Source organism: Mustela nivalis (genome assembly GCF_964662115.1).
Source record: "Mustela nivalis genome assembly, chromosome: 13".
In the NCBI taxonomy this organism is placed as follows: domain Eukaryota; kingdom Metazoa; phylum Chordata; class Mammalia; order Carnivora; family Mustelidae; genus Mustela; species Mustela nivalis.
Genome location: NC_139032.1, coordinates 51,378,322 through 51,397,259, shown reverse-complemented (window position 1 = coordinate 51,397,259; position 18,938 = coordinate 51,378,322). Strand labels below are relative to the sequence as shown.

The 18,938-nt window shown below is 41.7% G+C and overlaps 1 protein-coding gene across 2 annotated transcripts in view; it reads right to left on the bottom strand.

Annotated features, from left to right (window-relative positions):
* TEK (TEK receptor tyrosine kinase) overlaps positions 1–18,938 on the bottom strand; it is a 95,235-nt gene that overhangs the window by 21,585 nt on the left and 54,712 nt on the right. For both annotated transcript variants that reach the window (XM_082696759.1, XM_082696760.1), the window contains exons 5-12: positions 16,748–16,879; positions 16,294–16,434; positions 15,435–15,563; positions 12,544–12,695; positions 10,778–10,922; positions 6,131–6,292; positions 4,841–4,975; positions 508–795 (exon numbers count right to left, since the gene is read on the bottom strand). In XM_082696759.1, coding sequence (XP_082552885.1) covers positions 508–795; positions 4,841–4,975; positions 6,131–6,292; positions 10,778–10,922; positions 12,544–12,695; positions 15,435–15,563; positions 16,294–16,434; positions 16,748–16,879 — 1,284 coding nt within the window. The remainder of the gene's footprint in view (positions 1–507; positions 796–4,840; positions 4,976–6,130; positions 6,293–10,777; positions 10,923–12,543; positions 12,696–15,434; positions 15,564–16,293; positions 16,435–16,747; positions 16,880–18,938) is intronic.

Genomic DNA, 18,938 nt, shown 5'->3' with positions numbered 1-18,938 from the left:
ATCCTGAGTTTCAGAATATTTTGAAAGAAAAGAGGTTTTATTACTCTCAAATGTATTTTCTAACCCTAAGAATTATCTACTACTGAAGATTTTTCAAGCAGAATTCTTCGACTTTTAAGATTAGGAAAGACCTAACTAATTAACCAGCATCTGGGGGTCTGAAGAAATAAGACAATCCTGAAACCTGTCCTACAACAAATTAAACATACCCTAGAAACCTTATTCATGCTATTAATTTACTTAATAGATAATAGCATACCAAGGAAAGGTAAATGTTAGCACAGTCCTGCCTGAATTATTGCAAATCTAAATACATGAGGCTTTCTTATATATTACAGGTTATTTAAATGATTTGGTGTGTTGGGATGGGGACACTGGTTAACCTCCATGCACACTTAACTGCGTTTTATGATGTCTAGCAAACAGGCTTGACTTGATGGTAGCTAAGTCCAAGCAGCAGCACCCAAATGTCATTCGGGCAAGGCCAGTGCCAGGTGAGTTACTTACTGTCGCTAAGGGTCCAAGCGATGAGGTCTTCACTCCATTCCCCCTGGGCCTTGGTGTTGACTCTGGCTCGGACTATATACTGCTCCCTGGGGTGTAAATTGTTAAGGAGCACTGAAGTCAGGTTGCCTGGAACTTTGATATTCTGCTGGTCACTATTCATTTGCACAGACCTTCTCTCCACTTCAACATAAAAATCATCTTCTGAAATTGGAAATATTGGTTGCCAGGTCAAATTAAGAGTGGTCTGACTTTTTGGTAGGAGGATGAGACCTCTTGGAGGTGGGAGACCTGGGAGAAATCAGAAAGATCACCATTTTTTTTTTAAAGATTTTGTTTTTAAGTAAACACTACACCCACCATGGGGCTTGAACTCACAATCCCAAGGTAAAGAGTCACATGCTCTACCTGTTGTACCAGACAGGTGCCCCTGGATCATGATTTTTGTATCAGGTGAAGCACAAACAGCCCCAAAGGGCAGCTTTACAGAATAACCTTGGCATCTAGAATAATAGACAGCTTCACAAACCATCAAAGAAACACAAGCTAGCAGCCATGCCATACTTTTTTTCTTGTCAAAATAGCAAATATTTATAACAATTCTATTTTTTAAAGATTTTATTTATTTATCTGACAGGGAGAGACACAGAAAGGAAGGGAACATAAGCAGGGGGAGTGGGAGAGAAGAAGCAGGCTTCCCACTCATGGAACAGGGAGCCTGATGTGGGGCTGGATCCCAGGACCCGGGGATCATGATCTGAGCCAAAGGCAGACGCTTAACAACTGAGCCACCCAGGTGCCCCTTTATAACAGTTTTAATTTGTAGTTTGAGTAATTATAGTAGAGGAACCCCCTTAGAGAACAACTTGGGAGTATTTTCAAGAGTTCTAGAAGTAACTGTCTGCTTTGGCCCTGTAATCTGACAATAGATTATATCCTGAAGAAATAATTTTATCCTGATTTATCCTGAAGTAATAATCCAGAAGAAGAGAAAAACCTAAGTGCATGAAGACATTCATTGTGGCATTATTCAATAATAGCAAACAATCAGAAGAAACCTAAATGCTCAAAATAGGAAAATGCTTTAATAAATTATGATATAACTATCCAATGAATTAAAATAGATCATTGGGAGTAGCATGGGAGGCTAATAAAAATATCTATAATACATGAGAAAAAAACTCTAGTTGCAGTTTGCTAAAAGTCCTGGATACAGGACTGGATACAGAGGAAACTGTTATAAATTATAACAGTGGATGTTCCAAGGATAGGATGGGTGGGTAACTATTCAGTGTTTCAGTTACGATTTTGAGCAATCTATTTTAACGCAATTTCAGGGTTCCTTCCCTGGAGCAAGAATTTCACACATTGGAACAGCTATGGTGGCAGGGCCTGGCCTCACCCTGCTCTGATGACAGCAAGGGACTGGCTCTGACTGCACGCTGCCCTGACTGAGAACCTGGGCTACCAGACAGGTACCTGAACGCAAACGACAAGGGTTTTGAAATGAAAGAGAGAGGAGCACGCCTAGTTTTGCAGCCTTGGGAAAATTCCTAAGCTCTCCAAGTTCACACGTAACACGAAATGGAACTAGTTATCTTTCAGACTCAGGAGGAACACGTGGGATAATGGATTGGGAGAATGCTTACAAGAAGTCAGGGACTCTTACATAAACTACTTTCCCTCCTTCCTCCCTCCCTCCCCCCCCTTCCTGTCTTATCTGTGTCAGTGGGCACAGGACGCTGTATTCTCGGTTTATAATAACAGTAAATTGATTTTTAAATTCTAGATATTAAGTATTTTCAAAACATGCAATAGGGATCCTTTAACTCTTGCATTCTCAGTGGGGACACTGTTGTTCCTAAGAGGGCAAAAACTGGTGTGTGGGCTATGAGAATATTTTAGATATTACAGTGGCTTATGCAGGGCCACAGTATACAAATATATCTATGGTATTAAAACTCATGGCAGGGGAGGCATTACGACAAAAGAGGCATTTTGTCCTAAGGACACAGATATCTAAAGGGGGCAGTAGTTGGAGGAGGAGGAGCGGGGGAGAGAGAGGAAGAGGGAGAAAAGGTTGAAAAACTGCTATTTTCAGTTGGAGGTGAGAGAAAGGGTCTGTTTCCATACATCAGGACGACCACCTGTAGCCTTTGCAAATATAATCATTATTTTAACTATTTAATACATTTATTACTCTAAATAGCTCTTATTCTCTATAACCTTTACAAGTTGAAAGAGGTGATGGTAACTCCTTTCCTTATCTCTGAAGTTTCAGTTCTAAAAGAAGCCGCCCAGAGGATCCGGTGGAACTTAGAATGACAAAGCAGAGCAGAAAGTTCTGTTCTGCTCTGACAATGAGAGCATATACGTGAACCTCCGAAGCCTAGGCTTGGTGCAGAAGAGTCTCTTGATAAATGGTCATTTCCCTTTTCCTTTCCTTTCCTTCAGGAACATAACTTACCCTTCACCCCCCGCCCCCCACCTGCCCTTTTGCTGACTGTGTTCAGAGTGTGTTCTCTCCCCTCCCCACCCCCAACCCGGGCCTCCTGGCTTTCACCATTAAATCAACATACTTATAAATAGTGCAACTGCCCCATGAATTAAAAAACAAACATCAGCAAAATTCAAATGATGGGAAAAGAAGAACCTTCAAGAATTCCCTCCCCACCTACCCCTGAAAACTACTTTGAAATATTCCAAGAGACTTCTAAAGACATCCTGGCTGGAACATACTCTGAATGCTGAAGACAGTACCGTATGGGTCTGTGAAGTGTTTTATGATCTGTTTCATAAATACTTTCCATCTGAGTCAGATTATGACCTTCCCCTTTGATTCATTAACACTGGCAGAGAGAGAATTAACTATCTTTTTGCCTTTTAGCAGCAACCTGAGCACAGAGCAGAGGCCTCTTTATCTTCCAACTTTTATATATATATATATACATATATATATATATATAAATTTATATTATATATATTTTTAGTTTTTATTATATATAAATATAAATATATATTTTATATAAATTTATAAAAGTATATAATATATATTTTATATATAAAATTTATATATTTTTATATATAAATATATTTATAAAATATATAGCACTTCTGGTACTATATATATACATATGTATGTATATATATTTTTATAAAAATATATAAATTTTATATAAATAAATTTATCTATATAATTTTTATATAAATATATATACATACATATGTATATATATATAGTACCAGAAGTGCTATTTTTTGTATTTGCTACCTGGTGAGTTCCAGGAAACCATCCCTTGTTTGCACACTGCTTCTCCAAGCACTATTACTCAGCATGTACAGATCGAGGATCAACAACAAGTACCACTTGTCAACTTCTTAGAGCTGCAAAGTCTTAAGCCCGACCCCTACTCCAAACCTACTGAATTGGAAACTCTGGGGGTAGGGCCCAGAAATGTGTTTTAACCAGCTCTCCAGGTAATTCTTAAGGATACTAATGTTTGAGAACCAGTGATTTAGACACATGGAATTGTATGTACAATATGTATGTAAGTAGCTTAAGGGGGGGTGCCCGGGTGGCTCATTCCAGTAAGGATCTGCCTTTGGCTCAGGTCATGATCCCAGAGTCCTGGGATGGAGCCCCACATCGGGGGCTCCTTGCTCAGTGGGAGGACTGCTCCTCCCTCTCCCTGCCGCTCCCCTGTTCCCCCTGCTTGTGCTCTCTCACTCTCTCTGACAAATAAATAATCTTGAAACCAAAAAAAATTAGCTTAAGGAGGTAAAACAGGCTGCCTGTAGGAGGCAGCACTGGAGGGTTGGGAGGTGGCTTTTTTTTAGATAAAAGCCTTTTATCCTATTTGATGTTTTAACTCTGTGCATGAATTACTTTGAAAAATTAGAAATTAGTTTTAAAAATAAATAAACTGGGATATCTGAAGTACGTATGTGGCAAGAGTCTCACTTAGGCCCTTAAGATGGAAACAGGAAGCTGTTGGTAAAACTCAGGAGCCAAGCAGTTGCTGCTAAGTAAATCCCAAGTCCTAAGGGATGGCCCTGACTTCCTGAAGGCTCATCTGCTTCCTCCTCTGTCCCCGTACTGCTGCAGACACCCTCCCCCAGGGACATAGACCAGGAGTGCAGCCCAAATAAAAGAGCTCTTTGGCTCCAAGCTGCCAACCTTCCTGTCACTTTCCCACCCATTCAAAAGCAAACTCCTTCCCCCTACATCTCCACCCACCCACTGGCCCACCACCACCCTTCCTGGTCTTCCTTCCTCTTTCCCCTTCCTCCCCCCTCCCACCCAGTGCAGGAATAAATGCTGTTTGCTTCCACTGACCGATAGAAGCAGTTGTGAACCGTCTCACAGGTCCCGGATGCCCTTCCCCGCCCTCTCCACGCCGGACCAGCTGCACGCAGAGCTCGTATTCTGTGCGAGGTTCCAAATAGTTGAGTGTAACAATCTCATTTGTCACTGAGAAGAGGGAAAGTTCAGGAAACTTAAGCTGGCATACTTGTACATTGTTTAAAGTGGAATGTTGTTATTGTGATGTGAACTAGTGTTTGGTTTTTCAAAAATACAATGTTCTAAGAGAAATAGCAAATCCCCCTCTTTAGGGCCTCACCATTCCTAACATAAGGAAAATGAGGCTTTTTTAAGGAAGTTTCCAGATTACAATGTATACATTAATGTAAGTCTCTCTGAGCCACTGAATCACTTTTGCTCTAGGGATTTTGTCTTTTCACTTATAGGATAAAACCACACAAATCTTCAACTATATGGAATAGCAATTAGACTTAATGGGGGGGATCTCAATTAAAATAATATAATTTAATTGCCATTGTTTTTAAATACATAGTGATCACAACCAGACTATCAAGAGAAGAGATTCTTTGAGGATTTGCTTACAAAGACCAGAAAGCAAATTTGTAATAATCATGCCATTTACAAATGAAGGGCTCTGAAGTCATTGAAAATAGATCTCATAAAGAAATAGTATGTGCATCTTTTCTCCTTAGCCATTTGCTTTAGCCACACTCTATTCTCCACAGGTATTGCAAAAGTACTGCCTTACCATACGATAAATTTCCAGTTGGTAAGAAAAAAAGAAATTGGGCTGGGTTTACAAGTTCTTAAAAGAACAGTTTGTGGAAAGTGACAAATTATTACCATCATATGAAAAAAAAAAGCTGCTTTTTAATAAAACCTCTCCATTGATATTGTCAACAGCTACTTTGCAAATCAGCCTTACGTCACTAGATTCTGAATTTTGGCTGAATCTACAATAGAATGTGAAGGGCTCGGTAACAGTGCCATGACTTAATTTCACATATCCAGGTCAGCTGGGTTAATATGAAGCCCAAAACTCCTTTTGTTCTCCTTTTTGTAACTTCCTCAATTACCTACATGCAGTGCCTAGAGGGCCCTTTTTAGGAAATCACGGGCATAGTGAGACTAAAAGATTGGTAGGTAATTAACTCTGAAATGGAATCCTTGGCTACAGCCACTACCCTGGGGCAGAGCAATGAGAGTGCAAGAGAGGATTTCTGTATTTCTTTATGTGAGGAATTTTTTTTTCCCCTCCTGGTGCCCCATCTTTAGCTGGAGTCTTTCCTGTTCAAACCTTACCTTGAATATGCCGCCAAGCCTCATAATGATTAACAGGTTTGTATAGAAGCTTCTTGGATTTGATTGGTCCATCCCCAAAGTAAGGCTCAGAGCTGATGTTGATGACAGCAAAATTATGTCCAGTGTCAATCACATTTGGGGCATTCAGTGGCTCTGGAAGAACTAAACAAAAATTTCAGCAATCAGATTAGTTTCTGGAGGTTGATTACCTGTACTTTGATGAGGACAGAGGAGAGGTAACCTTACATTTCCAACAAAACCCCCTTGAGGCAGTATATAGGGAAACACTGGGTAACTGCAGGAGGAACAAAAGGCAGGGAACGGAGTCTGACACCCAACAGACTGTTTGTGACAACTGAGTAAACCCCGCGATAGCTCCGTGGTTTCTCAGGGCCCTAAGCATCCCCTTAGGGCTCAAGCCCATGGCGCGCATACACACAGTCCCAGTCAGCCTGCAAATGACAGAATGACTCCTCCACTGGGGGCGCCAGAGTACCCCTCGTACATTTTGACTATGGAGTATCTGTACGAGAAAAATTAGACTGCGCCTGCGCAGAGTAGCTGCCATAAACCATGCATAATGATATACAAAGCTTTTGGAAGACCCCATCTATTCCCAGCTTTCAAGAATATATCACCCGCCCATTGTGACTACTTATAAAAAGCAGAACTCAGCATCCACCCCGGGCATCTCAGATCCTGTATCTGTGTGTACTTTGGCTTTGTAATATAACTTCTGCTATACTCTGAATTCCTTGAATTCTTTCTCATGAGTCAAGAACCTGGCACTGGCTGGTGGTTGAGGTCTCAGGGCCTGAAAACTCCCCCAGTCTCCCATACCACTCTTAAGAGTTCTCTGTTCAGATTCAATGCAGTCGCCTGCGCTGTGGTCTCCTGGATTGCTCTTTCCCCTCCCACCCACTATCCGCAAAGTACTTCTTAAAATATGATCACTCCTCTAATCAAGACCTTACCATGGATTCCCATCATGTTTAGAATAAAATCTAAAATTTATACCATGACCTATCAGGCCTTGCACATTGAGCCCCTGCCTCCTCTTCCCCTCACTCAATACCCTCCAGTATCACTGACATTTTTTTAATTTTAAAAAACTTTTTAATTTAAATTCAGTTAGCCGACATACAGTACATTATCACTTTCAGAGGTAGTGTTCAATGATCTATCAGTTGCGTGTAACACCAGTGCTCATCCCATCACATGTCCTCCTTAACGCCCATCACCGAGCCACTGACCTTTCAATTCATCCAAGGAAAACTGTGACAAGCTCCTTTCTATCTCTCTGTTCTTTTTAAGTGTTGTTTTCCTGAAACCAAAACCCCAGGCCTCTCACCATTCTCTGTTACCTCTTAACTGATCATTCATTAATCAGCTCTGATGTGATTTCTTTACAGGGGCTATACTAGAACCTCAGTTAGGCTTCAAAGAACTTAATCTTGTCCTCCATTGCAATTTTCAGAATTTATTATTCTTAGAGAGCTTGTGTGAACATTTGATATTGGTCTTCCTCTCAACTATGCATGGTCTTTCTCTTTAAAGCAACACAAATTGATTCTTATAGTTCTGGAGGTCAGAAGTCAGACAGGGGTCTCACTGGGCTAAGATCAAGGTGTTAGTAGGACTGTACAGAGCTCAAAGAGAGACACTGTTTTCTTGTTCTTTCCAACTTCTAGAAACCACCTACATTCCTTCACTTATGGTCCCTTCCTCCATCTTCAAAGGCAACAACATCATGTATCTTGAACCCTTCTTCCATTGTGATATCTCTATCTGATGATAACTGCTTTTAAGGACTCATCTGATTAGAGTGGGTCCACCCAGATAATCTAGAATAATCTCCCCATTTCAAAGACCATATATTCTCAATAGGGTGAAATAACACCCCCATATAGGTTAAAATTGGTTCTTATGGGATTAAAAAAGCCTCAGATATTACAAAAGTAATAAACAGATATGCAGTATATGCATGATATTAACATGAAACAAACTGCTCCAAAACTTTCCTTTTAGTAATTTATTATTTTAGTTTTTTGTCTTTTAGTAATTTGTATTGAGATATACATATTATAAAGTGCAAAACTCTTAAGTGTTTTTCGTTCGAGGGACTTTACTTGTGCACATACCCATGTACTTATTACCCAGACTGAGACAAGGAATATTTCCAGCCCCAGGAAGGCACTCTTGTGAGGATCAGGGAACTATTCAATAGGGAACTATTACCCTGGCTTTTGTCACTATCAGTTAGCTTTGCCTGTTCTATATATAAATGGAATCATAAAGCATCTATTTTCATTTGCTCTTTATTATGTCTATGATAGCCATATTGTTGCAGGAATTCTCTTTTGTTGCTGTTTTATATTCCATTGTATGATGTTAGGAGCTGAACTGCATTCCCCCAAAATTCTTAAGTGGAAGTCTTAATCCCCAGTACCTCAGAAGGAAACTCTATTTAGAGACAGGGTCTTTAAAGAGGTAAGGAAGTCAAAATGAGGTCATTAGGGTGGGTCCCAATCCAATACAACTGTTGTCTTTATAAGATTAAATTAGGACACACACACACACACACACACACACACACAAGACCATGTGAAAATACAGGGAAAAGACAGCCATTTATGAGCCAACGAGTGAGGCCTCAGGAGAAATAAATTCTGCTGACACTTCAATCACTTACCTAGCCTCCAGAATGTGAGAAAACAGATTTCTGTTTAAGCCTCCTCATCTTTGACACTCTGTATGACAGCCCTAGCAACCCATTAGGTATGAATCTAATACAATCTATTTCTCCTTTATCATGTGGTTGGATAATTGGGTTAGTTTCAGTTTGTGACTATTGTGAATAAAACTGCTCTGAATATTGAAGATGTCTTTTTGAACATATACACTCTTTTGAGCCTATACCTAGGAGAACTGCCGGGTCCTAGGTATATGTAGGCTAACTTAAGCATACATTTTCAGTTTACCAAAGTGGTTGTACCAACTTATATTCTGGTAGTAAAAGCCTTGCAACTTTTTTTTTTTTTTTTTTTTTTTTTTACTGTGATTAAAGACACTGACTAATTTACCAAATGGCTATTTTGATTTTATATCTATCAGTATATATGACATGAAGAGGTATCATTAACTTAGTACTACAAAGGCTTTGATGCATTGATTTTATGTGCTGTGTCTTCTACTAAAAAATAAAAATTATAACCACGGACTTTTAGCAACATGTTTTATTTTTGACTTTTATTTTCCATGGGCAGCAAACATTCCAAGAAGCTTAAAAATAAGGTAATTTGTCTTGTCTGCATATCATTTCCTTCCTTTCAAGAACATGCAAGATACAAGAAATTATTTTGATCATGTGAATGTTCTACTGAATAAAACAGATCAGGGCTTTTTCCAGTAATTCCAAAAAAAAAATATTGAAGATTCTGTGACAGTTTATATGGATGCTCAGAGTAGAGAATCCCAATCTACAAGGTTGTATTTAGGCTAATGTTGTTACTGGTCTCTTTAAAAAGATTAGTATGCTCTGGGCATTTACTTTTATTTTATTTATGGAAATTACTTCTCAGATAACCCAAAGATTCCTAATCAAGCAATCAAATGGGTAAAATACAAGTCATCATTGGTTATCTTGCTTCCTAAACTTTAACACAGGAGACAGAGAAAACGAAATGGTCTAGAAAAGATTGTGCAGCATCCGGGTCAGGAGACCCCGGTTCAAAACTAAGATTTATTCCTTAACAAATGTGCTACTTTATACAAGTTAACTAAACCCTCTGCACCTGTTTTCTGACTGGTAAAGTGGTGATAACAATGTCTACTGCATACAGTTCTTATAATAATTAAATAAGATGAAGTGTGTGAAGTACTTAGCCCGGTGACTTTCTACAAAATACATCCAAGAGCTGTTAGCTGTTTCTGTCTAAATGGGTTCATAAGAAACTTCCAAATTTAAAATTCCTTGCGGTATCTATGTATACCAGCCAAGATAATTTGGATGTACCTTCCTGTTCCTTCTCCCCCTCAAGCCACAAATGTATACCCATCTACTTAGATCAATGTAAATTTTGGAAAACTAATTCATAGCAGGAAGAATATGCGCCATGCAGAATATGTGAAAAAATTATTGTTCATTATATAGCATAGCCTGTGCTTCATAATAAGTGAGTAATTCTCAAAGTATTTTCCAAATTATTCTGTACAATAATGAATAGGAAGTCACAACAATGATGAAGTCAAACTTTTCATGTACTATAAACACGACTAGACATGTTGTGCCAGACACAGTTCCAGGTGTTTTGCATATTTAACAAATATTCACAGTCACCCTGAGCAGTAGATGAACTAAACTTTATTTTCAAATGAAGAAAGGCTCAGAGAAGTTAAACTCATCTGCTCAGGGCTATACAAAAGCTGTCTTGCTCTTAGGGACAAAAATCAAAGCCAGGGCTGCATGAGGTTATCTGCTTAATCCCTCCTTTCCATTTTCTTGCCTATGAAAAAAATTTTAAAACCTAGAAAATACCCAAAAAGGCATTTTCGTGTTCAGATAACATTTCTATCTGGGAGCAGCACCCAAACATACATAAACACTGCACCGAGGAGGCCAGCTCTTCTCTAGAAAATGGAGCTTACCTTTAACAGAAATGTTGAAAGGCTTTTCCACCATCCCAGCCACGGTGTTCACACTGCAGACCCAGACTCCTGAGTCGGGGGGGAGGATCCGGTGGATGGTGAATGTGGCCACTGACAGATGACTCGTAAGGTTGAAGTCTTTGGGCTGGAAGGGTCAAACACAAATAAAAGCTTCTAGGGAGGCATAAACATACGAAAGGTCCATAACACTGACCCCATCTCATTGTTTGATAAGAAGTTTTCTAGGAGAGATTAAGAAGCCAAATGCAATGCTAGTATAATCATTGGCTTATTTCCAAAGCTATTGTAGTAACCCTGAAAGTTTATATTGGATTGACGCCCTCTCAGATCCTGCTGTTGTGTTTGTGTGTTTGGGAGTGTGGGGTAAATACTTACAGACTAAGAACCCAATTCCTTTAAACTGCTCTGGCAATATTTGTTCCTTCCCAGTTTAATACAGAGATGGCTGGGTGAGAGGACAAAATGGCTCCCCCAAATAACTGAGGGGCTATCGAGTGCAGTGTTGTGGGAAAAATCTGGGCCCTGAAGACACATGGACATCAACTCACATCCCTACTCTGCCGCTCTTGACAATTCCTGAGTCAACGTCACCCAGCCCATTTCCACTTCTCTAGTGAGGGGACAGGGAATAATAAGCAGCACGTATACAGTACGGCTGACTCTCCCTAGAGGGTAGCTCTTACTTCCATTAAGTCAGGAAAAGGCCAACAAGATTTTAAGCAGCTTCACTGCCTAAGGAATTGTTTGAGGGGAGTCAGGAACAGCTGACATGTGGAAACCAATAATGGCACATTCCACATATCCTGCACCCGGGAGGACCCTGGCCCTCCCTGGCCCTCTTGGCCAGGTTGATTTTCAGCTATCTTTGAGAGGAAAACAAAACAAAACAAAAAGATAACCATTTCAAAATGTTTAGACAAGAAAATACATCAACTTTCTGAGGATCTCTGGTGACCCAGAGAAATTTGGGCAACTCCTATCTGGGCCACATTGGAGATTGTTGGAAGAGAGAAGGGAAACATTTGGAAAAGTTGCTTAGTCCTTTCCAGCAAAGAAGAAGTGCTCTGACCGCCCCTAACCAGAGCTGAGCTCCTGCCACAAGGGCAGAATGAAGAGGTCGGAGGCCCAAGGAAAGTATTCGGATCCAAGGGATTCCATGGTTTATGGTTTCTGAATGGGAAGTGTGAGAGCAGATCTATCTGGAATCAACGAAATTAGACTGAACTGCCTTCTTTAGTGCTCTGCTAATTTTTGCTCCAAAGAACACAATAGAAGTAGATCAGTCATCAAATTTCCATTTCCTGATAGCACATGGTAGGTAACACAAAAATCTCCTGCTGATTCATGTGGCCACACCTAGCCACACCCTTTGGTGGCCACAAGACCCCCTCATTCTTCCTGATAGATGCTAGACCGAGGGGATGTACTGTGAGGAGTAGAGCCTGCATAGCCTCACATGTTCCTCTCAGCACACACAGTGGGAAAATTCTGCGGGAAGAGTGGGGTGGTTGGCACTCAGCTTCCTCAATTCCACTGTGGTGGTCTCTTTCCAACCTTGCCCTGTGGCACTGGCCAGGCTGCGGTGACTCTGCTCTACCTCCCCAGGGACACAGCATTCTGTCCAAGGTGACAACACACTGGCTTTGGAGGATGCAAGCCCAGGGTGGAACCCAGCCTGCAGCGAGGGGATTGCTACACCAAAAGCATCTAGTGCTGTCAGGAGCCAGAAGAAGAAGAACTCCTACGTGGAGCACTGTCCCATCCGGCTTCACGAGCGTCATTTCTTCATTGGCAGGTAGTGGCCAGCCAGACGCTTTGCAGATGGGGTTGAATTTGCCGCTGTTTACTTCTATGTGATCCGGCAAATCCTCTATCTTTGGGATCATCCTTGGTGTGCCTGCACGAGGAAAACAGCACTGTGAAATCTAGTCTTTGACATAGCAGCAACAGAAGTAAAAGCAGCTACCATTTGGCAAGCCGCGTCCCCGGTAAGAACTTTGCAAGTATTCTATTGTTTTATCATCGTGTAATAAATTTGTGGGGAAAAAAATGCTATTGTGGTCCCATCTTACAGATGAGAAGACTGAGGCTCATAACCCAGAATCAAGCTCAGATCTGTATGAATCCAGAGTCTACACTCTGCCATAATGCTGTGCTCCCCTCAATGGATCTGGGGTGGACAGTCTCTATGTTAAAATAATCCTCATGACCAAATCATCCCTGGTCTGAAGTTTCAGCTCCCTTTATTTTTTAAGAGAATGCTGACCCCCCCCAAAAAAAAGAAAAAGCAAAAACAAAAACAAAAACTCGGTCCTCTTTGATTCTGCAAACAACCCCACAACGTTGCTGACCAACGTGAGCCTCCCTTGTGCTCTACAAGACAGAGTTCCCTGAATCTGCAGGTGGTGAGCAATGAGGAACATTGACACACGCAAGAAGCAAAGTGGAACAGAACTAGTCCCTCAAACTGGTTTCAAGGCAAGAGCCCAGTCACTAGTGTTTCCACCAATACTGAAAGACACTGTCTCTGGTATCAACAAGGGTATCAGGACTCTTTGCCTAATACCTACGTGGTAGAGAATGAATAATCCTGAAATACAACGATTTTATTCTGAATTGTAGGGTCTTAGAGAACCTCAGACCTTTGTAACTAAAAGTGAGATGCAGTAGAAACCAGTCCAGCACTTCATGAAGACTGTGGGTGATGGACATGCCCCCCAAGAGCAGCGGGGACTTACAAGCTGTTGGATACTGGTGGGGGTGGGGTAAGGCGATGGGGCCGTGTTGAACACAACACTCATATTTTATATTGTTGTCCTGATTCCCGGGCCTAGAACGCGATGAGTAAAAGGTACGGAGCAGGGAGGAAAGAGGTCTAATAATTACAAGGGTAATTCCTTGATCTATCTGTAGACTTGAAGGGATTGTGATTAGAATCTACCAGATTTTTCGGTTTAAGAAGTGATTCGCATAGGAACTTTAAAAAGCGCTTTGACACTTTGAAGGCAGTTAAGTCTTTCCTGCTCTGTCGCCTTGCACTTCCTGCAGTCGGCTGGAAGGCGCGTTTGCAGGTGGAGATGGAGGAGAAGCCAGGAAGCGGGATGCGGGGCTGCTATCTGAAAGCCGGGGGCTGCATCTCGGTCTGAGGGTTTCCCACCTTTCGCAACTTCAGGCTCAGCAAAGGTAAGCGGGCACGAAATTGAAAAGTCAAATCCCTGGGTGTGTTGGCCGCCTGCAGCCCCAAGGCCTTTCCTTCCCTTCCTAGACCCTCCCAGGTTCCTGCCCTGTGGCCAAAAGTCCGAACAGTGGGGGGGGGGGGGGGGACTGAACACAGTAAAATGAAGCCAAAGCCTTTGAGAAAACAATTGTTGGTATTTTCCTCCCATATTTGTTCTGAATTTAAAAACGAACAGACAAAAAGCTGTAAGGGTCTTGGTCTTGCTGCTCTGAGTGTAGATTTCCTTCTGGAACATTTAGATTTGTAGGGTTGGAAAAGTTATATAGGTTCATTATTTTTAAATTTTGGGAAAATATATAAAAATATGTTTCTTTGCATTTTATAAAGTATATTCTAGAGGAAGAATGAAGCTTTTTCTGTCTAGACAGTAAATATTTTTAGCTCTGCGGACTGGAAGTTCTCTAATAACGAACTCCTTAACCCTGATGTAGAGCAGCTAGTGAGTACATGTTCTGAACGAATTAGTATAGCTCCTGCCAATCAAATTTTCTTTACAACAACAGACGGTAGGGAAATAAAAAGGATAAGTGCTATAGTACAGTTAAACCTCAAAATCAGTATGGTCCGTGAAAGAAGCCAGTCACGAAAGACCATGTAATGGGTGATCCCATCTACAGTTTATGCAGTGTCAAGAATAAGTCATTCTATAGAGACAAAAAGTAAATTCAGGGTTGCCAGGGGGCAGGGTGGTGGGAGGGAGAATGGGATCTACACCCAATAGGTACAAGGTCTCCTCTGAAGGAGCAGAAACATCCTAAAATTAGAAACATCCTAAAATTAGATTGCAGTCATGGCTGCACGACTCTGTAAATATCACTCAATTGCACACTTACAAGGAATGAACTTCATGGTATAGAAACGATATCTCAATAAAGTTGTTAAAAAAAATGGCGGACTGAATGGCCTGTGGGTCAGGGTTTGTGGACCCCTTGCTCTATGGTAATTTCTGAAGTAGAATTACCTAAAATTGCGCTTTGAGGCTTCATCTTTTCTCTTTTTGCTTCTTTTTTCTATCTTTCTTTTCAAAAATAGCCTTTGTCCAAATCCCTCCAAAGGAATTCTCCCCTGTTGTGCATACCCTGGGAAAAGATGGGTGCCCTGGAAGGGAGCAGACGGGGTAGGCAGAGCCCTCGCCTGCCAGTCATCACTCCCTGCTCCACAAAGGGTACGTGGTTTCCTCTCGCAGAAGGAGGAATGAAGCCCGGGAGGAGGGCCCGTAGGAAAGGACAAGAATGCTGTCCTTTAGAACTTGGGGTATATTCTTCCCAACTTCTGGATGGAAACAGAAGAGTGGCTTGAGGAATTTGGGCTTGAGGAATTTGGGCAAGAATTAAAACCGACAAAGCCCAGCGCAGACAGGCTAAACACGGCCCTAATTACAGTGTTACCTTGCTTTACCTTCTTTCTCACACTGCAGCCCTTGGCGTTCTGGAGAGCAGAGACATCCCTGGAACCGATCGCACAGCTCCCCGTGGGTGCACCTGCAGCTAAGCCTGCAGTCTGGCCCGTAATAACCCGGCTGGCACGCTGTAAACCAAGACCCCAGAACCATGGTGAACAGAGACGAAGGGAGAAAACGAAGTCTGTGGGTGGCTAGGAGGTGATGTTAGTGGGTCCACAGAAGAAAGCTCTTCCTCTATTTTCAAAGCCCAAATCCTGTCTGGATAGGACCTCAGAGCTCTGATATCTAGAGTCCACTAAAAAAATACAAATCTCGATGGCCTTTCCAACTCAAATGTGATCTGAAAACCAGCACCGTGGAGCACCATCTGGGAGTTTTGGGAAACTCAGACCCCAGGACCCAGTCCACACCTATGGAATAAGAGGCTGTGTTTTAATAAGAACCCTAGATAATGTGCAGGAAAAACACTTTCTCTAACGTCCAGAGTCTTATGCTTAATTATGAAAGCATCATTAACTTGCAATGAAAACATCTGTGATTCAAAACCCTGTAGCTCAGGGGCCCCTGGGTGGCTCAGTTGTTAAGCATCTGCCTTAGGCTTGGGTCGTGATCCCAGGGTCCTGGGATCAGAGCCCACTTCTCCCTCTCTCACTCTCCCTGCTTGTGTTCCCCCTCTCACTGTCTCTCTTGCTCTCTCTGTGTCAAATAAATAAATAAAATCTTTTAAAAAAACAAACAAACCCATAGCTCAGCACTGGATTGCAGAGTTCATCCCTCGCTCTGATCTCCTGCAAGCTGGGTCTCCCAGGTATACGTGCTGGAACATTTCTGTTCAGGGGTGTGACTGGCACGTACCTTCGTTGCACTGCAGACCCTGCCAGCCTGTGGCACAGGAGCACCCGTAGGGGTCTGGGAGACAGAACACATAGGACTTGCAGCCCTCTGGTCCACTACACCTTTCTTTACACGTTCTGCCAAATGTGTGCAGCTCGCAAGCTTTGGTGGGAGAAAAAGATGAGTCAGAGTCAAATATTCAAACCCTTGAAATGTATGGGTCTTCTTTTACGGGTCTCCCCTAGACTAGTGAAAACAGAAAACAATCCAATCTCAGCTGCAGCAGGGACAACTTTGATTGGCAATAAAGAACCTTTAGGAAAGGGTGCTTTTTTCCAATTCCCACCAAGTTCCTACATGGCCTAACATGGGCCACTTAGTTTCTGTTCCCAACAGTGTCCAGAGTTAAAATTCTACGTCCAGCAATGACGGCTTTTTAAATGTGGAACTTGCTCATCAAGCGCTCCTGACTTACCCTTCTCACAGGTCTTCCCCATAAACCCAGGGGGGCAAATGCATTCTCCCGTATCTTCATGGCAGACACCGTTGTTCTTGCACTCAGTGCAGACACGGTTGCATTCAGGTCCCCACTTCTGAGCTTCACATCCTTTTAAGAAAAACAAGGCTCTGCTGAGTAGAGCACACTCATTCCATAAACCTTTACTAAACACCTACAACATGGCAGTCATTTCAATAGACATGAGTAAATGAAGAGAAACAAAATACAATCTCAGTTCTTTTTTTTTTTTTTTAAACAATCTCAGTTCTTTAAAAGCTAATAGTCCTCTGTGGGAAACAGGAAATAAGGATAGCAACAAAGACAAGGAGGGGTGCCTGAGTGGCTCAGTCAATTGAGCATCTATCTGCCTTCCACTTGGGTCATGTTCCCAGGGTCCTTGGATCAAGCCCCACAGCCAGGCTCCCTGCTTCTCCCTCTCCACCCTGCTTGTGCTCTCTATCGCTATCTGTGTCTCCCTATCAGATATATAAATAAAATCTTTAAAAAGAGAGAGAGACATGGAGTACCTAATCCTGTCTTGGGGATGAAAGGAAAGCTTCCTGGAGGAGGTGGTATGCGAGCAGGACCTGCATGACCACATAATTAGCAAAGAAGATAGGCTGCAAAGTGTGTTCCAAGCAAAGGTAGGGCAGGGGAGGAAGGCCTGGCATTTTCCAGAGCTGCAGGTACGATCAGAGCTAGAGCAATGGTTTTCCAAGTGTGACCCCTGACCACTAAGCTTCTCCATTACCCGGGAATCTGCTAGAGATGCAAATCTCAAATGTAGCCCCCATCCGTGACCTACTGAATTGGAGGTGGCCTAGCGATCTATTCTTACCAAGTCTTCCCGATAATTCTAATGCATGCCAGAGTGTGAGAACCTCTGGTCCACAGTTTGTAGAGATGCAAATCTCTAGAGATGCAAATCTCAAATGTAGCCCCTATCCGTGACCTACTGAATTGGAGGTGGCCTAGCGATCTATTCTTACCAAGTCTTCCCGATAATTCTAATGCATGCCAGAGTGTGAGAACCTGTGGTCCACAGTTTGTAGAGACAAGATGTGGCTGAAGGAGCGAGCAGGAGCTGCTAGCATCCACCCCCCCCCCCAAAAAAAAAAATACAGAAAGTAAAATAAGCTATACAAAACCTAAAGTACAAGAATGGTTAAATGTTCCTAGATTCTTACTTACTGGTTACTTCTTTCTAACATTTAGTGATTTTAGATGATTTTTTTAGGTCCAAAGACACCTTCTGATATAAGGAAAAAATGCAGGGGCGTTGGGATGACCCTCTGTGGTCAGCGATTTAATTTCTCATCTGATAGGAACGAGTGTCTTTGTCCCTGAATGTTAGTCTCACGGTGGTAAGGTTGGACCTGTGCCTACAGCTGATGTAATAATTTCTTTGGCGAGAATTCCTGGTTATCAGTATTTTCTCTAAAACAATCAGGAAGACTGTCTACACAGACCCTTTCTTACAGACTTCCATTTAAAAGATAAAGCTACAAAATGTTAAAAAAGTTAATATTTACATGCCTTACTATATAAAGGGGAAAATACTTCTGCACAATTAGTGATTTCTTGAAAGCCACATCACAGTTATTTGCACGTGTTGAATACTAATGATGGCAGCCCATGGAGAAGAAGATGAGCTTCCTATTACGCTGAATTATGTCTCTAGCTCTCTACTTATCTATAGACCTTTCCCAGCTTTTCCCCTCATCCTGAGAAAGACAAAAGAATAAAGCTTGAAGGGAAAACTGAGGTAATCTCCTAGAGATGGAGAAGCTAGGAAAAATGGTTTTTGGTAAGCAACAAGATGCAATCAGGCTTCTGCGATTTTCATCAAAAACCCTGAGGTTTTATATTTTTAGGAAACCAAATATTCATGCATATAGAGAGAAATCCTATAAATTCATTGGTTCTAAGAAATCTTGTCAGAGAGAGAATTTATTTTGAAAAGAAATGCTATAAATATAACCAGTGTGATTCTTGGCACAAAGTCTAAGGAACTTGTGATTTACTCCTAGGTTTCAATTTGTCCTGGATAGATACCCTAGAGTTATGAGAAATGGACAAATACCGTTAGCTGTACCTCATTGCTTAAAACATCAAGTAAATCATACTGGCGAAAAATACTCCTAAACCGGATGATTGTAGAACTCAA